This window comes from Felis catus, chromosome C2 (assembly GCF_018350175.1).
Source record: "Felis catus isolate Fca126 chromosome C2, F.catus_Fca126_mat1.0, whole genome shotgun sequence".
NCBI lineage: Eukaryota > Metazoa > Chordata > Mammalia > Carnivora > Felidae > Felis > Felis catus.
The window spans coordinates 94327855-94346495 of NC_058376.1; the positions used below are offsets into that span (position 1 = coordinate 94327855).

At 39.1% G+C, this 18641-nt stretch overlaps 1 protein-coding gene across 8 annotated transcripts in view; it reads left to right on the forward strand.

Moving 5' to 3' along the window:
• PLD1 (phospholipase D1) overlaps window positions 1-18641 on the forward strand; it is a 209934-nt gene that overhangs the window by 121950 nt on the left and 69343 nt on the right. For 7 of the 8 annotated variants that reach the window (XM_023260401.2, XM_019840111.3, XM_045037268.1 and 4 more), the window contains 6 exons: window positions 7628-7738; window positions 9859-10059; window positions 11057-11270; window positions 11855-11968; window positions 17050-17178; window positions 17923-18041. In XM_023260401.2, the coding sequence (XP_023116169.2) occupies window positions 7628-7738; window positions 9859-10059; window positions 11057-11270; window positions 11855-11968; window positions 17050-17178; window positions 17923-18041 (888 nt within the window). The remainder of the gene's footprint in view (window positions 1-7627; window positions 7739-9858; window positions 10060-11056; window positions 11271-11854; window positions 11969-17049; window positions 17179-17922; window positions 18042-18641) is intronic. The other variant, XM_045037270.1, reaches the window with a different exon arrangement.

Consider the following 18641-nt stretch of genomic DNA (forward strand, 5'->3'; position numbering starts at 1 on the left):
TCTTGCAGGCCTGGCCCTCCATGTTGTGTTAGTTCTCATATGTTTGTTTTCCCCTCAGGCTACTCTCTAGTTGACTTTTCTATCACTAGTGTGGGCTTTCTTTGCTTTTATGGCCCATGAACCCTGGTGAGGACCTAGGTGAACACCATGGCCAAGTAAATACTATTGCCTGATAATGGTGCTTCATTTCAATTCCATCTGCTTTGTGAAACTTGGAATTTTTAAATTGCACGTAATGACTTTAAAAATTTCCTAAGGAGGGGTACCTGGGTGGCTCAGTTGGTTGAGTATCCTACTTGATTTCAGCTCAGGTTATGATCCCAGGGTCATAAGATCGAGCCCTATATCAGTTTTTGAGCTGAGCATGGAGCCTTCTTGGGATTCTCTCTCTCCCTCTCCCTCTGGCCCTCTCTCCTGCTCTTGTGCGCTCGCTCTCTCTCTCTCTCTCTCTCTCTCTCTCTCTCTCAAAAAAACAACTTCCTAAGGAAATAGTAATATTATTAAATATTAATTTTTTAGTGGTACATTTGGCAGAATTGCTCTTCCTTAATTTAGCTATACCATATTATTTTGGTCATAAATTTTTAATACCCAGATCATTGTAAATTGTTATTTTCTATGCCTACAAACACTGTCTCACCTAAATTATTTAGTTTCTGAAAGCCACTACTTTCACAGAGTACTGGGTTGAAAAAATAACATTTATTCTTACATTAATGGATCCCAGAGATCCACAAGGTTGATTAAAATAAATACATTTTTTTTTCTTCTATCTCATTGTGTAGATTTGGGGGGAGGAATTTTGTGTCTCTGCCTCATAGCCAGGATACAGGCAAACATCTCTTACAATGGCTGTTTTTATGGAAGAAATACAGTATTTTGTTTCTCTGGTGATAGCCAAACTGGTAATTTCCTATTTCTTTTGCCTTTTGAATAGCAGTGTTATCATTTAAAATAGCATAAGCCAACCTTGACTTAGAGGCTGATTATGGCTCAAGTCAGCATCGCAGGGTTTCCCACACGTCTGCATGGACTGCCCCAAGAGTTGAAATAAAGTGCATCGTAGTTATGGCAACTGTATGCATGTACCCAATGTGTATATTTCAACCTTAGAAATATGATTCTTTTTTAAAAATTTTTAATGTTTATTTTTGAGAGAGAAACACATGCACAGAGTGCGAGACAGAGAGGGGGGCAGAGAGAGAGAGAGAGAGAGAGAGAGGGAGACATAAAATCCGAAGCAGGCTGTAGGCTCTGAGCTGTCAGTACAGAGCCCAACACAGGGCTCAAACTCACAAACGGTGAGATCATGACCTGAGCTGAAGCCAGACGATTAACTAACTGAACCACCCAGGCGCCCTAGGAACATGATATTTCTGATGGGACTTGCACTGAAAAAAATCTTCAAATGCAGCCACCTGGAGACCTACAGAAAAGGGTTTAGGTCCTCAGGGGTGATTTTGTTGTGAGGTAGTTTCTTTCTGTCCTGGACCACAAGCCACATTCTAGAGTTGCAATCAGTGATCATTTAGGAGGAAAAGATGTTCAGGTGTGTCAAATGAGATAATCACATCTCCACACAGGAAAACCAAACAGGATCTTATCAAAGTGGTGGGCTAGAAGGGCATATGTGGGAAAGGAAAAATAGATCTTCAACCTTGAAGACTATGCTTCAAATAGAACTGGTTCAAAAAAAAAAGGAGCATTTGTACTTTTTCACATTGCTTACATTGAATGGTGAGGATGTGATCTCCTGTCCTTTATTTTTCATTTTCCCCAAATATTGCACACTCTGCAGAAGTCCTTGACAAATGATCAAGTTGGTGATTATCCTGGGGATGCATAAGTTAAGCTGTCTCGAGGCAGGAGACAAACCTGGCTGCCTTTAGAAAATATTTTGACTACAGTATTTTGAGTAATCAGAGAGAAAACAATGGACTCAAAAAAGTCTCTTTGATGTCAACTATAAAATTTTTTTACTTTTTATTGTCTTCACATGTATTTTGTATATGTGAAGTTCCTAAAAATTCCTACTATGTATACTCTTATGTCTGCTCTACTTGATTCAAAACTAATTAGAAAAGAGGTCAGAACTTTCAACTTTTGAAACTCTGGTTTTACGAAGTTTATTCTGTGTTTATAGTGTGACATGTGTTCCATTAACCTTTGGGTTACGTGACTTCAGCAGAGATGAGAAAGATGACATTGCGTAATCCCCTCCAGGCCATTCATTTTTCTACTTGGCCTATTAATACTTTACTTCTTCCTCTGTAATAAAAAGTAATTTCCCCTAGGGTCATGAAAAGGTATTGGTAAAACATTGGATGCTTCAGATGTGCATTCCTTAAATTACAGAACTCACATCAGTCCTTTTTTCTTTTCTAATTTGGCTTTCATTTTGCACAGTTATTTCTCACATTTTGTGTAAGGCTGCACTATTATGACCGGGAAAATGCCTTCATTGTCAGGAAACATTTTTCCTTTGCCCTTTGTAGTTTAGAGTTTATGATAGTGTTGTAATACTTTGACCAAAAGAAGAGGAATTTATTGCTTTATGATCACAGAAATCTTGTCACTAATTAACTGTTCATTCTGACACAGATATAAGTAAATAATTGTAAACCAGATTACCTAAAATGAACTGTTTTCTTACTTCCTTATTAGTCTTTTGTATATAAGCTAAAAAGACTTAAAAGTCTCTACCCTATTTCCTTTGGAGTTAATTTATTTCAATGAGAAAAGACAAAATATAGAAGAAAATGTAAGGCATTAATAAATGGAGGGTAGGGGCGCCTGGGTGGCGCAGTCGGTTAAACGTCCGACTTCAGCCAGGTCACGATCTCGCGGTCCGTGAGTTCGAGCCCCGCGTCGGGCTCTGGGCTGATGGCTCAGAGCCTGGAGCCTGTTTCCGATTCTGTGTCTCCCTCTCTCTCTGCCCCTTCCCCGTTCATGCTCTGTCTCTCTCTGTCCCAAAAATAGACAAACGTTGAAAAAAAAAATTAAAAAATAAATGGAGGGTAATAATGTAATCCATTAGTGTTAACATCTCTATTATTTCAAAAATCCATTAGTTATGCAGGTCAGTAGAAAACTGTAAGAATCAGGCCAGGGTCTGGAACTAGAAGGTAGTATGCTAAGCAAAATTAGAGAAAGACAAATATCATATGACTTCACTCATATGATGACTTTAGGAGACAAAACAGATGAACATAGGGGAAGGGAAGCAAAAATAATATAAAAACAGGGAGGGAGACAAAACATAAGAGACTCTTAAATATGGAGAACAAACAGAGGGTTACTAGAGGGGTTGTGGGAGGGGGGATGGGCTAAATGGGTAAGGGGCATAAAAGGATCTACTCGTAAAATCATTGTTGCACTATATACTAACTTGGATGTAAATTAAAAAATAAATTAATTGGGGCGCCTGGGTGGCGCAGTCAGTTAAGCATCTGACTTCAGCCAGGTCACGATCTCGCGGTCAGTGAGTTCGAGCCCCGCGTCGGGCTCTGGGCTGATGGCTCGGAGCCTGGAGCCTGTTTCCGATTCTGTGTCTCCCTCTCTCTCTCTGCCCCTCCCCCGTTCATGCTCTGTCTCTCTCTGTCCCAAAAATAAATAAACGTTGAAAAAAAAATTAATTAATTTCACACCCGAAAAACAAATAACCCAGTGAAGAAATGGGCAGAAAACATGAATAGACACTTCTCTAAAGAAGACATCCGGATGGCCAACAGGCACATGAAAAGATTTTCAGTGTCGCTCCTTATCAGGGAAATACAAATCAAAACCACACTCAGGTATCACCTCACGCCAGTCAGAGTGGCCAAAATGAGCAAATCAGGAGACTATAGATGCTGGAGAGGATGTGGAGAAATGGGAACCCTCTTGCACTGTTGGTGGGAATGCAAATTGGTGCAGCTGCTCTGGAAAGCAGTGTGGAGGTTCCTCAGAAAATTTAAAATAGTCCTACCCTATGACCCAGCAATAGCACTGCTAGGAATTTATCCAAGGGATACAGGAGTACTGATGCATAGGGCCACTTGTACCCCAATGTTCATAGCAGCACTCTCAACAATAGCCAAATTATGGAAAGAGCCTAAATGTCCATCAACTGATGAATGGATAAAGAAATTGTGGTTTATATACACAATGGAATACTACGTGGCAATGAGAAAAAATGAAATATGGCCTTTTGTAGCAACGTGGATGGAACTGGAGAGTGTGATGCTAAGTGAAATAAGCCATACAGAGAAAGACAGATACCATATGGTTTCACTCTTATGTGGACCCTGAGAAACTTAACAGAAACCCATGGGGGAGAGGAAGGAAAAAAAAAAAAAGAGGTTAGAGTGGGAGAGAGCCAAAGCATAAGAGACTGTTAAAAACTGAGAACAGGGGCGTCTGGGTGGCGCAGTCGGTTAAGCGTCCGACTTCAGCCAGGTCACGATCTCGCAGTCCGTGAGTTCAAGCCCCGCGTCAGGCTCTGGGCTGATGGCTCAGAGCCTGGAGACTGTTTCCGATTCTGTGTCTCCCTCTCTCTGTGCCCCTCCCCCGTTCATGCTCTGTCTCTCTCTGTCCCAAAAAAATGAATAAACGTTGAAAAAAAAATTAAAAAAAAAAAAACTGAGAACAAACTGAGGGTTGATGGGGGGTGGGAGGGAGGAGAGGTTGGGTGGTGGGTATTGAGGAGGGCACCTTTTGGGATGAGCACTGGGTGTTGTATGGAAACCAATTTGACAATAAATTTCATATATTAAAAAAAATTAATTAATTAAAAAATAAATAAATAAATAAGAAAAAAAAAAAAAGAATCAGGCCAGGGTCTAAATTGCAACTACTATCCTTCAAGAATGGTAATCTCATAAGCTGAAGAAGCACAATTTCATTCATTTAAAATAAACGTGACGAAAGATGTCAGGTATAATGTTTTATAATTTGGGTTGCAATTTTGGGTTTTAGACTTTATACTATATCTTTAAATGGGAGGCTATTTTGTGTTACTGTTATTCAGTACCAAATCCTAAAATACCTAAATAGCAGAGTGTATATGAACACTAGAGGGAAAAAATAATGTTCTAGTTTGCATTTAGAGCTCTCCACCAGTGGTTCATTGCAGAGCACTAAGTGACTGAACTCTTAGAAGCTAATCTGTTCATGTCTTGCCTACACTTTCACTTCCTTATTTCTTTATCTGGTCTGTCCTTATGCACTTGGTTGCAGTAATAGTTGCATAATTTTAATTACTAATAAGAAAATTCCAAAAGTCAGCTATTAACCAGAGAAATAGGATGACATATATATTTTTTTATCCTATTTTTTTTCAGGGTCAGAATGCATTTTACTTTTCACAGTCTAATTTAAATTTTAGTTAACATTGCAATATTGGTTTCAGGAGTAGAATTTAGTGATTCTTCACTTACATACAATACCCAGTCTCATTACTACAGGTGCCCTCCTTAATATCCATCGCCCATTTGACTTTCCTTAATGCAGCTCAGAACATAGATTTAAGTATATTCCTCCAAAAATGTATGCACTTTTCAGATGTTACACCAAGAAATATAGAGTGTTAGTATTTTGAAATTTTTTTGAATGCTTATTTATTTGAGAGAGAGAGAAAGAGAGAGAGAGAGAGAGAGAGAGAGAAAGAGAGAGAGAGAGAACAAGCAGGGGAGGGGCAAAGAGAGAGACAGAGACCCAGATTCCAAAGCAGGCTCCAGGCTCTGAGCTGTCAGCAGAGCCTGATGTCGGGCTCGAACTCACAAGCCATGAGACCATGACCTGAGCCAAAGTCAGATGCTTCTCCCACTGAGTTACTCAGGCACACCGAGAGTGTGAGTATTTTGAAGGGATATGTTCTTATAAGGATTTAATGGCCAAAACATGCTTCTTAATATTGGCAGACCAATATTGGGGAACTATATATATATAGATTTGGTGTACTCCAAGATTTTGTACCCTGCAACTTAAAAATATTAACTCCTATGATACTTCATATTTTTATAGTGTTGCAAAAATAACCAATTCTTATAAATTAGTTGCGTTCGACCCAATTGGCTTCTTAAATTAATGACTCAAATTTCCATTATGAAGTATATCTAATTACCATGGATTGTTAATTTAAATTGTAATTAAATTACTCTTTGTCACTATAGTTTATTTCATATGCCAGTATCTCTAAGGCTTTATAAAGTACTGTACTGTGTACAAGTTCTTGCCTTTTATCTCTAGGATTTTAAATGCCTAGGTGTAGATACATTATCCAATATGTATGCAGTATGCTTCAAAATGGCTTCAGAGCTGCTGGATATAGAGAATGCAAATTCAAATGTTGCAAATTGCACAGCAGTACTGAGGATACAAACCTAAAAAGTAAAAAGGTCATATAAGAAGTGGGGGTAAATAAGATAAGAATTTCCTGGAGGAATACATTCTTAACTGTATGTTGGTGAGGGGACTGTGTGACTAGACAGGGAGAAGAGGAAGGACATTCAGGTGTGGGGCAATTTAGCTAAAACCTTATCACTATCCAAACTAGCGGAGAAAATACTATTTTTTTTATACTACCAGCTATTAGACATTGTCTTTTTTTAAAAGAATATTGCATTTATTTGTTTATTATAAAGTTGATTTATTTATTTTTGAGAGAGAGCGACAGAACATGAGTGAGGGAGGGGCAGAGAGAGAGGGAGACACAGAATTCAAAGCAGGCTCCAGACTCTGAGCTGTCAGCACAGAGCCCAATGCAGGGCTCAAACCTGCGAACTGCAAGATCATGACCTGAGCAGAAGTTGGGCACTTAACCAAATGAACCACCCAGGCACCACAACATTGTCTTTTTGATAGTTAATACTAATACAAATATTACTAACATAGCATGTTCAAGTTTATCAGGCACTTTTGATTTAATTTGACCTTCACAATGGCCTTATTTGTCTTCTTTTAAGTCCAAGGTCTAAGGTTGAATCGATGTTAATTTTGTGCTGCTGCTAAATCTTAGGGATTTTTGAACATTAGAGAAAGTTCCAAAGAAGTCATGTCACAAATAGACATTAATGATGTAATTATGAGTTCCAAATGTGAATCACTATATTCATCTTTGAAGATAAAGAAATGGTTTTTTTTTTACTTAAGTAATTTTTAATAAAGAAAAATTCTATTAAAATACTTCAGAAACATTTAAGGGATATTTAGTGTGATTTATTGCCATCAGAGTTTTTTGTCACTGCTATTTTAACTAATGGAAGTGTAGTAAAAACAAATCAAAAACCCTAATCCTGCAACCTGAATCAGGCCAACACTTTCCTTAATGTTGTGTAAGTGTTTGAAAATGTTCACAGGTATAAGACCATCACTTTTCACTGGTAAGTTTACCATTTCAGCCTTTTCAAATATTGACACTCTGTCTTGGTATGACAAGTCCTAAGAATGGAAGGGAGATACATTTTTGTTATATTTGTATCTTAATATATACTTATGTTTCACTTTCTCGTATTACATTTTTCATTAAATATCTTATTATACTTGTTTATAGAAGAAACTTTATAATACACAGGCAAGAAAAAGACAAGAAAAAGCATAACCTACTTTCAGAAATTCTCATTCCTCCTTGTGTTCTCTCTTGTGACAGCAAGAGGGGGTGAGAATCTTCATAATGCTCTACAAAGAGGTGGAACTCGCTCTTGGAATCAATAGTGAATACAGCAAGAGGACTTTAATGCGTCTACACCCCAACATAAAGGTAATAGGTTCATCCTTCTGAACAACCTTTCTTCTGTATATTCTGTAGTCTTTCAGGTGTGCTTTGCTTTGAGCAGTGGTAATTTGTAGAATTCCCTAATGTACGATTTTGAGTGAATAGCATTGGATCCTTCTCAGAAATAAAACAAAAATACTTTCTTATACTTCTGATATTGATGGGGTCTGCAGAGTTCACATTTCTGTTTCTCCTAACCTGATAATTTAGCCAAGAACACATCTTCTACAATTGTTTCAATACTCAGGAGCTTCGTCAAGTTCCCTTGCTCCTCGTTGAGATTATCCTGGAATGTCTTAGATGTGGTCTCCCTGTGATGTCCCTTGAATGTTCATAGCAACAGAGAGCTCATCTAGGATTTAAAAAGCTTTTTCTTAATAGTGTGTTATATACAAAACTAATTAAAATAAATACAATAAGCAATAAAAAAGAGCAATTTGATATTTACTAAAGACTGAAAAAGCTATCAATAATTATTGCCAAGTCATTGAGATACACCAAGACATATGAATTAATAAATCTCCAGCAGGCTTACAGTATATAACAATTATGTGTTTTTATTTGGCTAAAAGAAGATGTTCCATGTAAATACTAATCAAAAGAGAGCAGCAATGGCTATACTAGTATCAGATGATATTATAATAGAAAAAGTTTATAATATATAAGGAAGGACATTATATATTATTAAAAGTTTTAATGTAGCAAAAAGATACAGCAATTGTAAACATGTACATACCTGATAATGACTATCAAAATATATAAAGCAAACACTGACAGAATTGAAGGACCAAATAGACAATTGTACAATCAATTGTATAATAGTTGGACACTTTAATATCCCAATCTCAATAAGGATTTGTATATACATACAGTGGAGTATATTTAAGTCTTAAAAAGAGATGAAATTCTGATGTATGCTAAAACATAGGTGAACCTTGAACACCTTATTCTAGATGAAATAAGCCAATCACAAAAAGGCAAATAGTAAGATACTTAGTCAAATTCATAGAGACATAGAATGGTGTTTGCCAGGGGTTACAGGGAGGAGGGAATGGGAAGTTATTGTTCATTGGATACAGCGTTCCAGTTTTGCAAAATGAAGCGTTCTGGAGATACATAATGGTGATGATTGAACAATATGAATGTATGTAATGCCACTGAACTGTCCATTTAAAAATGGTCAAAATGGTAAATTTTGTGTTACGTGTATTTTACTACATACAACAAATGTAGGTTACTAAGAACTTTAGTAGTCTCCAAAGTTTTTGGAATGCTTTACTTAAAGATATACAAAAATAGGATAGGTCAGTCTGGGATCATCTAAAGAGATTTCTCTTTAGGGGTGCCTGGGTCGCTCGGTCAGTTAAGCCTCCAACTTCAGCTCAGAACAGTTCGTGAGCTCGAGCTCTGCGTCAGGCGCTGTGCTGACAGCTCAGAGCCTGGAGCCTGCTTTGGATTCTCTGTCTCCCTCGCTCTCTGCCCCTCTCCCACTTGCACTCTTTCTCTCTGTGTCTCTCAAAAAATAAATGAGCATTAAATTAAAAAAAAAATAAAGAGAATTCTCTTTGAAAGCAGGAGAATAATAACTCCTCAAAATATCTTTCAAATCAAGAGCTGCCAAAGTATGTATATCCCTATATCCGTATGCTTGCAATTTCAACTCAGTGGCTGCCAAAATATCAATATACCTATTAAAAATTTTCTCAGAGGTAGATGTTGGTTAAACATTTTCAGAGTTTTTTGTTGTTTTTAAAATAAGATCAGGTATAGCATAAGCCTTTTAGGTGGAAAAAAGGAATCAGCTCTTACATTACAAAAGGTATTACAGCTTTTACTGAAATATGTGACCACATTTCTAGTTAAATGGCAGCTTCCCCCAAATGCGGTAAGGGGCAGGGCTGGTGGGGAGGCTTAAAAAAGTAACCAGGAATCTTCCTCTTGTAAGCACTGAGAATGAAATTAGAAGTTTGGTGTATACAGAGCATATTCTGGTATTTGAATTATAGAAAATGCTATTCAGGGGATAAAACAGATATATTTTATTATAACATGAAGAACTTTTTAAAAAGTGCATTACTCGTGGGTTTTTTCTTTTCCCTCCCAAGGTGATGAGGCACCCAGATCATGTATCATCCAGCGTGTATCTGTGGGCTCATCATGAGAAAATTGTTGTCATTGACCAGTCAGTGGCTTTTGTGGGTGGGATCGACCTGGCCTATGGAAGGTGGGATGACAACGAACACAGACTCACGGACGTGGGCAGCGTGAAGCGTGTCACTGTAGGACCATCTCTGAGTTCCTTCACAGTAAGTAAATCTCACCTTTATGGAACTGCATAGAAGGGACATGATTTGTATGAGTATGTGTTAATAGCATGACTGATTGATTGGTTCACTGGGGGGCAGCATATTCCTGGATGGACAGACCTGGTTTCAAAGACCACCTAGCAAGTCTGTAACTTTGCATCTCTTAATCTCTTTGTTCTCTTGTAAGAGAAAACAGATCCAACAGAGCATTTGCCAGCTCATAATTAACTCCTGTTTTCCATTTAAACGAGAGATTCATTTCCTATTTGGAAAAAAAAAATGTTCATAAACAAAAATGTGCATCAGTTGAGCTTTAAGTTAAATAAGCAGCCTTACTACAAGTACCTGCAAAGGTTTTTGAAATCTTCCTACTTAAAAACGTGCAAAAATAGGATAAGTCAGTCTGGAGTCATGGAGGGACTTCTTTTTGAAGGCAGGAGTTTAATAACTTCTCAAAGTACCTTTTAAATCAAGCGCTGCCAAAATACCCATATGGCCATATCCATAAACAGTGCTTAGTGGTTTAACTCTAATGGTTGCCAAAATATCAATACACTCATTAAAAATTTTGATGGTCTCCATTTTATCTTGCTGGTGACTTTTCTGGAAAAAAATAGAGATTTAATGAATAAGTAGCAAGAAAAACGGTTGACAGAAAAAGCACTATTCACGTTTATCGGAGGAAGAAATTCAGTAGCTCAACGGTGAATATAACTCATGTAGTTGTATTTGACATAAAAAGGTTAACTGGTATGAAATTTCAAGAATTTAATCTACTGCAGGGGGATGTACAATGGAACGCCTGGTATTCCTTTGCCAGTATTTAAGCAGCTCACAAGAATCCTCCACTGCCCTGTGGCTGACCTCACACATTGTTGTATGTCTATTAGACCATCATGTGTGAACTTTACACGTCAGCTCAACTAGAATTAAAGGGTCACATTGCAGCATATCCTGTGAGGTATCTTTTCTTTTTTTTTTTTAATAACTCTCTCAGGCTGAAACAACAGAGTCCATGGAATCCTTAAGCCTTCAAGATAAAAACAAAGCTAGTAACAATCTGCCCACCCTGAGGACCGTTGATGATATGGATTCAAAACTGAAAGGAGTAGGAAAATCCAGAAAGTTCTCGAAATTTAGCCTCTACAGACATCTCCACAGGCACCACCTGCACGATGCAGACAGCATCAGCAGCATCGACAGTGCCTCTAGTAAGTCTTCGTCTTTGCTAGAATTTATCTTGATGATGTTCTGTTCTTTCACAGCCGGACACTGTGGACCAGGTTTTAAACCTGTCTTTCTGTAATGGAGTAGTATGAGTAATGCTGAAAGGTGGCTATCACCTATTCAATATCATGCCATTTTGTGGCTTTGTTTGCCTCATTTTAGAACAGAGTTATTGTTGTAGTCGCACAAGTAGTTGTGACAACCACAATTCATACTTCTGATGGTAGCAGGATGTCTAAGCATTTCTAAAATAATGCCAAGTTATAAAGAAAAAAAGAAAAGTATTAAGCATCCTTAACTTCTCATAGAAGAGATTTCCTGTCTCTTCCTAGCCAGAAATATATGAAGTTTTATCTTCAAACATTAGATTTTCTACATCTTGTAAATTTACTGTTCTTTTCAAATTTGTCTTAAAGCTCTACAGTTTTCTGTAGCACAGAATTTGTGACTGGTTTTATAGCCTTGCCTAGTTTTAAAAATGATCGAGCCTGCTTTTCAGGGTAGCAAATTTGATATATATCTATTTCTCTGTTTAAAAAAAAAAAAAAGAACTCTCAACTTTCTCCAGGTTATTGTAATCACTGTAGAAGTCGTCAGAATTTAATCCATGGTTTAAAACCCCACCTGAAACTCTTTCACTCTTCCAGTAAGTCTGAACAGGGACTCACTAGACCTAATGTTGGTAAGTGATGTGTGAAGCCGCAGAATGTCCTTAGGCTTCAGCTTTTGCTGCATGAGCAGAGTGAGTGTGTTTCTGGATTGGCTTTCTGTTTGCACAGTTTTTACACCACATGTATTATTTGAAATTGTTACCTGAGGAGCTTTCGTAAGAACTAGGTATTTGAATAAATAGGGCCTAAAATGTGGTGGTGGGGATGAAGAGGAATTTGGCAACGGATCAGGGGACAAGTAAAGGGACAAGTAATGTTCGTAATGAATGGCGACCATAGTAAAATCATAAGCTAGAGCTTATTGTGTGCAGACTTCCTGTTACTACCCTAAGCACTGGTGGTGCTCGGCCGTAATAGTGTTACAGATTGACTCCCTTTTACAGATGAGGAAACTCAGGGTTAGAGATCAAAAGTAACCTGCACAGTGCTATTCCAGTTTATCAGCCTTCCAGAGCTCATAATTCAGATTTGTGATTTAGCAAAAATGCAGATTACTACATCATGAGGTTTTGGCTGGATTCCGAGGCCACGATTCTAGGGCACTACTTAGAAGACTTAGCTAGAGCCCAGCTACCATGGCTGGATATGAGTCACTCACTTGTGGACCCTGGTGTTTCTCAGGGGCTCTGAGGGGGTATGCCAAGCAGGTGGGCCCTGGATACTCCTGTCTCTATTGGTACTTGCTTCAACCAGAAAAATTCTGTGAGTGTGTGTATATATGTTTCTGTGTGTGTGTGTGTGTGTGTGTGTATATATATATATATATATATACACACACACATATATACATATATATATACACACACACATACACATATACACACACATATACACACATACCCACACACATATATACACATACACACACACACACACATATATACACATACACACATACACACATACATATATACGCATATACACACATATACATATATACATATATATACACATATATACATATATACACACACAGAAACATATATACACACACACATACACATATACACACATACACACACACATATACACATATACACATACACACACATATATACACATATACACACATATATACACATATACACATATATACATACATATATATACATACATATATATATATGTGTATATATATATATATATAAAAGCTCCATGTGAATTTGTGTTGGAAAAAAAAAGCAAGGTTCTGCTATTAATGAAAGGAGTTTAAAGAGCACAGCTCTACATTTAAATTATGTAATGATTTAAACATAGTGTCTCATAGGACTTGAAACCTGATTTAAGCACAGAGTAACTCTTCATAAGAAATCTGAAACTGAATATTTGCTTGAGTTAATAACTTCCTTTCCTGAGGCTACAAACTGGGTTAGCTTCTTAGTTCAAATCAGTTTTACTTGAACGCAAAAGACCACGATGACCTGGGCTCCTAGTGAACCTTACTGGCTGTGGACAGAAATTAGCGTGGAGCCATGTGCAAGATCACTATGGGTTAATTAGATAATGCACTAACAGGAGGATCCAAAGAGGGCTCTGTGCTGAGAACAAAGAGCTCAGTGTGGGGCTCCATCTCCAGAACCTTGAGATTGTGACTTGAGCTGAGGTCAGAAGCTTAACTGATTGAGCCACCCAGGTGCCCTGGTAGATGTTATATCTTAGGACACATATGTGGGAAGTGCCAAAAGTGTTTATTTCATCATGTCAGATGTAGGTGTGGAATGAGGTAGATGCATAGAGGTCTATAATTTCTTATTCAAAATTCTAGGGGTCAGATGTGCTTCAGAAATTAGCAGATTCCAGATTTTAGAAAGGTAATGCAATACCTATACTCTATATTATGTTATACTGCTTGCAGGGTCTGGGAAACACCTAAACAGATCATTTATATTTGTGCAACACCAGGTGGGTTAAATAAAGATTATAACTTCTTGTCAGTTCAGGTCAGATTTTGCTAGCAAATGAGCTATGAGAAAACATTTGAATTTTCAGAGCTTTTGGGTTTTGGAATTATGGATAAGAGTTAGTAAATTTTGTGTATAGATTGGATTGGTGGGATAGATCTGTACCTGTAATGGAAGGTTTTGAAGGTCAGGCTGTGACCTTGAACTTCATCTATCAAATGTTGGAGAATCCCTGGTGGGTGAGGAATGGAGGTGGGATTTGGAGAAGACAGGTGGTGGGGGGTGGGTGGAGAGTTAAGGGTGGTGTTTTACTAAGTTACACTACAGACACAGAGAGTCTGAGTAGCTTGTCCCAGGAGTGAAGTGAATGGGAGAAACCTTTTCCAAAGGAAGAATCTGCAGAATTTCAGTAGGATTTGGGAAGTGGCGACTGGGAGGTAGGTGGAGAAGAGAGCAAGGAAAAGAAAGGAGCCAAAGTTGATCCTGAGGTTTGAGCTTGAGTAACTATGAACAGAAAGCAGAAATCTCAAGGAAGACTTGATTTTGTGGGAATAATAATGATTCTAGTGTTAAGCACATGGTTTTAAGGCCTGGTGGGACAACTGGGTGGAGAAGGTTGAGGGAGGCTTTGGAAGGGGCTGTGGATCTGAGAGCCAAAGGAGAAGCCAGAGCTCGAAGAGCACATTTAGAAGAAGATTAGGGAGAACTTTGTGAAGGAGGAGGGACTAGGAAAGAAGGTCAAGAAGCGGGGGTTGCAGTAATGGTGTAGGGGATGCAGCCTTGGCAGTCAAGAGACCATAAAAAGAAGAGAGGAAGAAGCAAAACCAGAAGACATGGGTAAAGGGCAGGAAGACACCCTTTCTATGACTTTACAGCCTGTGTCTGGGCCACTGAGGGATGAGGATTGCAGAAAACTGGCATAAAACCTATGCCAAAGACCAGGCCGGTGCAATTATGAAATCAGCGGGAAGCCAAATGCAGACTGAGGAGGACCCCTCAGATCAGCATGGCTGATGTAAAAAGCCTCTCTTCCTGCTCGTTGGTGCTCATGCACTTCTGGGCAGCAGTCACACTAACTATGAGTCCTTGGCTGTATTGCCTTAATATTTAATTTGTTCTGGGGAAGACTGACTTATTTGGAGTAATTTAGGCCATAACTGAAACCAAAAACAAATTTGAATTATGAGCAGGTTGAATCCAATCAGTACCAACACAATTTTCTGAGATGAGAATTTGCTTTGTTTTGTTTTTCTTATCATAACTGATTGTTAGGTGAAAGTTAATTTTTAAACACATGTATGCATATAAATGTTAAGCTTTAGCTTATGTATATATTACCATATATATATATATATATATATATGTATTTTTTTTTTAATTTGACCCATGATTTACCTCATTCTTTGTTCCTGTTTCCTTTCTATCTCTCTTTTAAAAAAATAAAATAAAATGCCATGCTTATTCTAAAGATTTTACAGGTGAGCAAACAGATTGCCAGTACTTTGGCCTTTCAGTCTCAACAGAGCAGGAAAATAAATCACTGGGAGAAGTCAATAGAATGCTATTTTTAACATTATTTAGTTTTGTTAATATTTAGCCCTTTTAAGACATTTTTCTTTTATAGATTATGTCAATAACCTTTGAAGGTTAATTATTCAGTTTAAGTTAGAATATTAGCAGTGTGTGTGTGTGGTGATTGTTTAAAAACCTTTGTTCTGCAAGTACGTATTGATTGCCTACTGAATGCCAGGAGCTACACCACGCAGTGAAGGCACACTTTCCACCCCGAAGAGCTTCCAGATTCGTGGGGAGCATCCGTGCACAATTGTGTCACAGAGTCTGAGGCACCAGGGTGTGCAGCTACTGATGGTTCTACGGCAGTGCTAGTGGTAGCCTCACCCTTCTGGGATCTGGGAGGTACCTGTAGGGCAGGTGACAGCTATTGTAGCTCTAGAAAGATGTGGAGTTGAGGATGAGAGGGAGGGAAGGGCATTCCGGACGGGAAGGAATAATGTGCCAACTGTACCAAGGCATAACAAACCACGCCTGTCGAAACACTGGGAGAAAGGTGGTGTGCACGGGGCCTGGGTTGGGGAAGAACAAAGGCCAGAAAGGGAGATTGGCATCAGTTTGGGAAGAACCTTCTGTGCACACTCAGCTTTTAGGACCTGACTCCCCGTGGGCAGGCAGCAGGTGATCTTAGAATGCTTTTAAGCCAATGGTATGTGTTTTAGAAAGACCATTCTGGGACATGTGGTGGTAGGGGGCTGGTCTGCTCCTCTCACTGGTACGTGCTACCATTTATTCATTCAATGAATAGTTTTGTACCCAGCATGTTTGTTAAGTGCCTCTTTTGTGCCAAGCGCTGCTTTGTGATTTGTAGCTCTGCTTGTCTTCCTGCTTAGTTGTTTATGTGGCCACCATATCCCATAAATGTACAAACTATTTAAGTCAGAATTAAGTAAAGTGGTCCCGACAAAGCTCTTTGTGAAATGCTGCAGTGGGTTGCTGCTTTTGCGCCTTATGTGATCATAAGCTCTGTGTGTTCTTGTGATATTTATTATGGATGTCATTTATGATGTTGGGAGTATGGAATGTTAGAGCCAAAGATCTTAGATGCCATCTAGGCCAAATTCTTCCTTTTACATGTAAAGAATTTCTGACCCAAAAAGATGAAGCTCGGTGTCAGTCAGCTTGACAATCCCAGGGCAGGAACAGGGGCTGTGTGCTGATTTGAGGTTCTTGATTCTGAGATGCAAAAGACAAAATTATGTATTGGGCATGTGCCCTGTTGGTTGAAGAGAGCCAAGGGTATGACTTCTTCATGGCGTCTCCCATTCATGTTTCTCTGCCTGACCTGGCTTTATTGCTCTCTCATAGTCCCTCTCAGCAAGTTCTTTATTCATGGTTAACTTTGTGATCTGTTCTTCAGTCACCTAGTAGATGGGGAGAAGAACGTTGAATTTCATTGTCAAGTAATGAACCTGGTTATAGCCCCCACTACTCACTAATGGTAAACTCGGATGGATTATGAAACCTCACCAGCCCACAGCCTCAGATAGAATGAACACATGCTACCCTAGTTCCAAGGCTTAAAGATAACAGTTTGGAAGTCTCTAGCCATTCAATAAATGAGACGTGAGCCTCCCTCCCTGGGGCCCACCTGAACACAGTCTCTGCTGCCTTCACAGACACCAGCTCCCTCCGCAGTTTACAGACAGGCATGGGAGAGCTCCATGGGGAAACCAGGTTCTGGCATGGAAAGGACTACTGCAATTTTGTCTTCAAAGACTGGGTTCAACTTGATAAACCTTTTGCTGGTGAGTACCATGGTCGTGGGTGGCTGCTTGTGTTTTGTCTTTTACTTGTCAGCATCTCAGCAAGTATGCATGTACAGGATATAATGTCCTTTATTCTGCTTTGTTTTGTTTTGAATATTTGGTAAAACTTTGGGGACTATGATCCAGTCATACACACAAGGACATTTCCTTGTAAGTATAATAGGAAAAGAGCATGAAACATAGCTTACTGTTTGAAACCTCCAGGTTCCATCAAGGCATACTTGGGGGGTAATAATCTGTAATTCTGCAAGAGGTGACTTCCTTTGATCTCCTTTTCTGCTTATCATCTTCATCTTCCAGCCTTAAAATGACCCATTTTCAGATTATCACTGTGCTTATGTGTCTAAGAGAAGAGAAAGACAGAACTGTATATACAGCCTGAGGTTATTTCAACAGGATTTAGAAGAAAAATGTAATATTAACTACACAGCCTTAGATAATTTACACCAATTCACATCTTGCCTTGACTAGTGATTATGTTGTACTAAGTGAAATGGAAACCTGTTGGGGGAGGAACTTGGGGGACCGTGCTCTTCAATGTAATAGACAGCTATGTTTTTCTTGGCTATAAAGGTATTGTTCTACCCAAGCCAAGTAATAGACGCATAGTGAACATTACCATGTTTCCTTTTACATATCATGGTTGGGGTGAGTGCTGGAATCAGATGGCTGTGTCTGTGGCACAGAAGTTAGTGATGATCCTTGCCCGGGGCACCTGGGCAGATTTCATTGACAGGCACTCCACTCCCCGGATGCCATGGCATGACATTGCCTCTGCAGTTCACGGGAAGGCAGCTCGTGACGTAGCACGTCACTTCATCCAGCGCTGGAACTTCACGAAGGTAGGAGGATGGTTTTATCATGATTCAGTCCATGTGAAGAGAAATAGCCTGGAAGAGGAGGAGCCCAGAGGGTTGGCAAGAAGGGGCTGTGGTGGCCCGTCTGCTCTTCAGTGCCTGGTTGCCAGAGCGCCGGGGTCTGTGGGCAAAAGAAAAAAAAAAATGTCCCTAAACTTTCACACCACAGGCAATTCGAGGCACGGAGAGATAGATGCTACTTTCAGGGCCTATTGTGATCTTTTTAACATTTTGGATGCTCAGTGTTGATTAAGCATCTGGTTTGGACTGATGGTCACCTAGAAGGCTGTTGTAGGGGGCAAGGGCCTTGTTTGGAGGAAAGAGCTCGAGCTTTCAAGTCCTTCTCGTCCTGGTGTTGTACTGGGTTCACACTGGTCCAGGCTTCTGGAAGGAGATTCTGAGCAAAGGGAAGCAGCGTGAGAAGATAGAGCCATTTTCCTTTCGTCCAGACTGTGACGTCTTTAGTACGCCTTCATTACATAGAGGAAGAACTCAAGTGCCTACCATCCTGGTGTCATTAAGCGTCCGTTTTATTTACTATGAATTATGACAAGGCATTAGCGTCCTTGATAATTTGGGACAAAA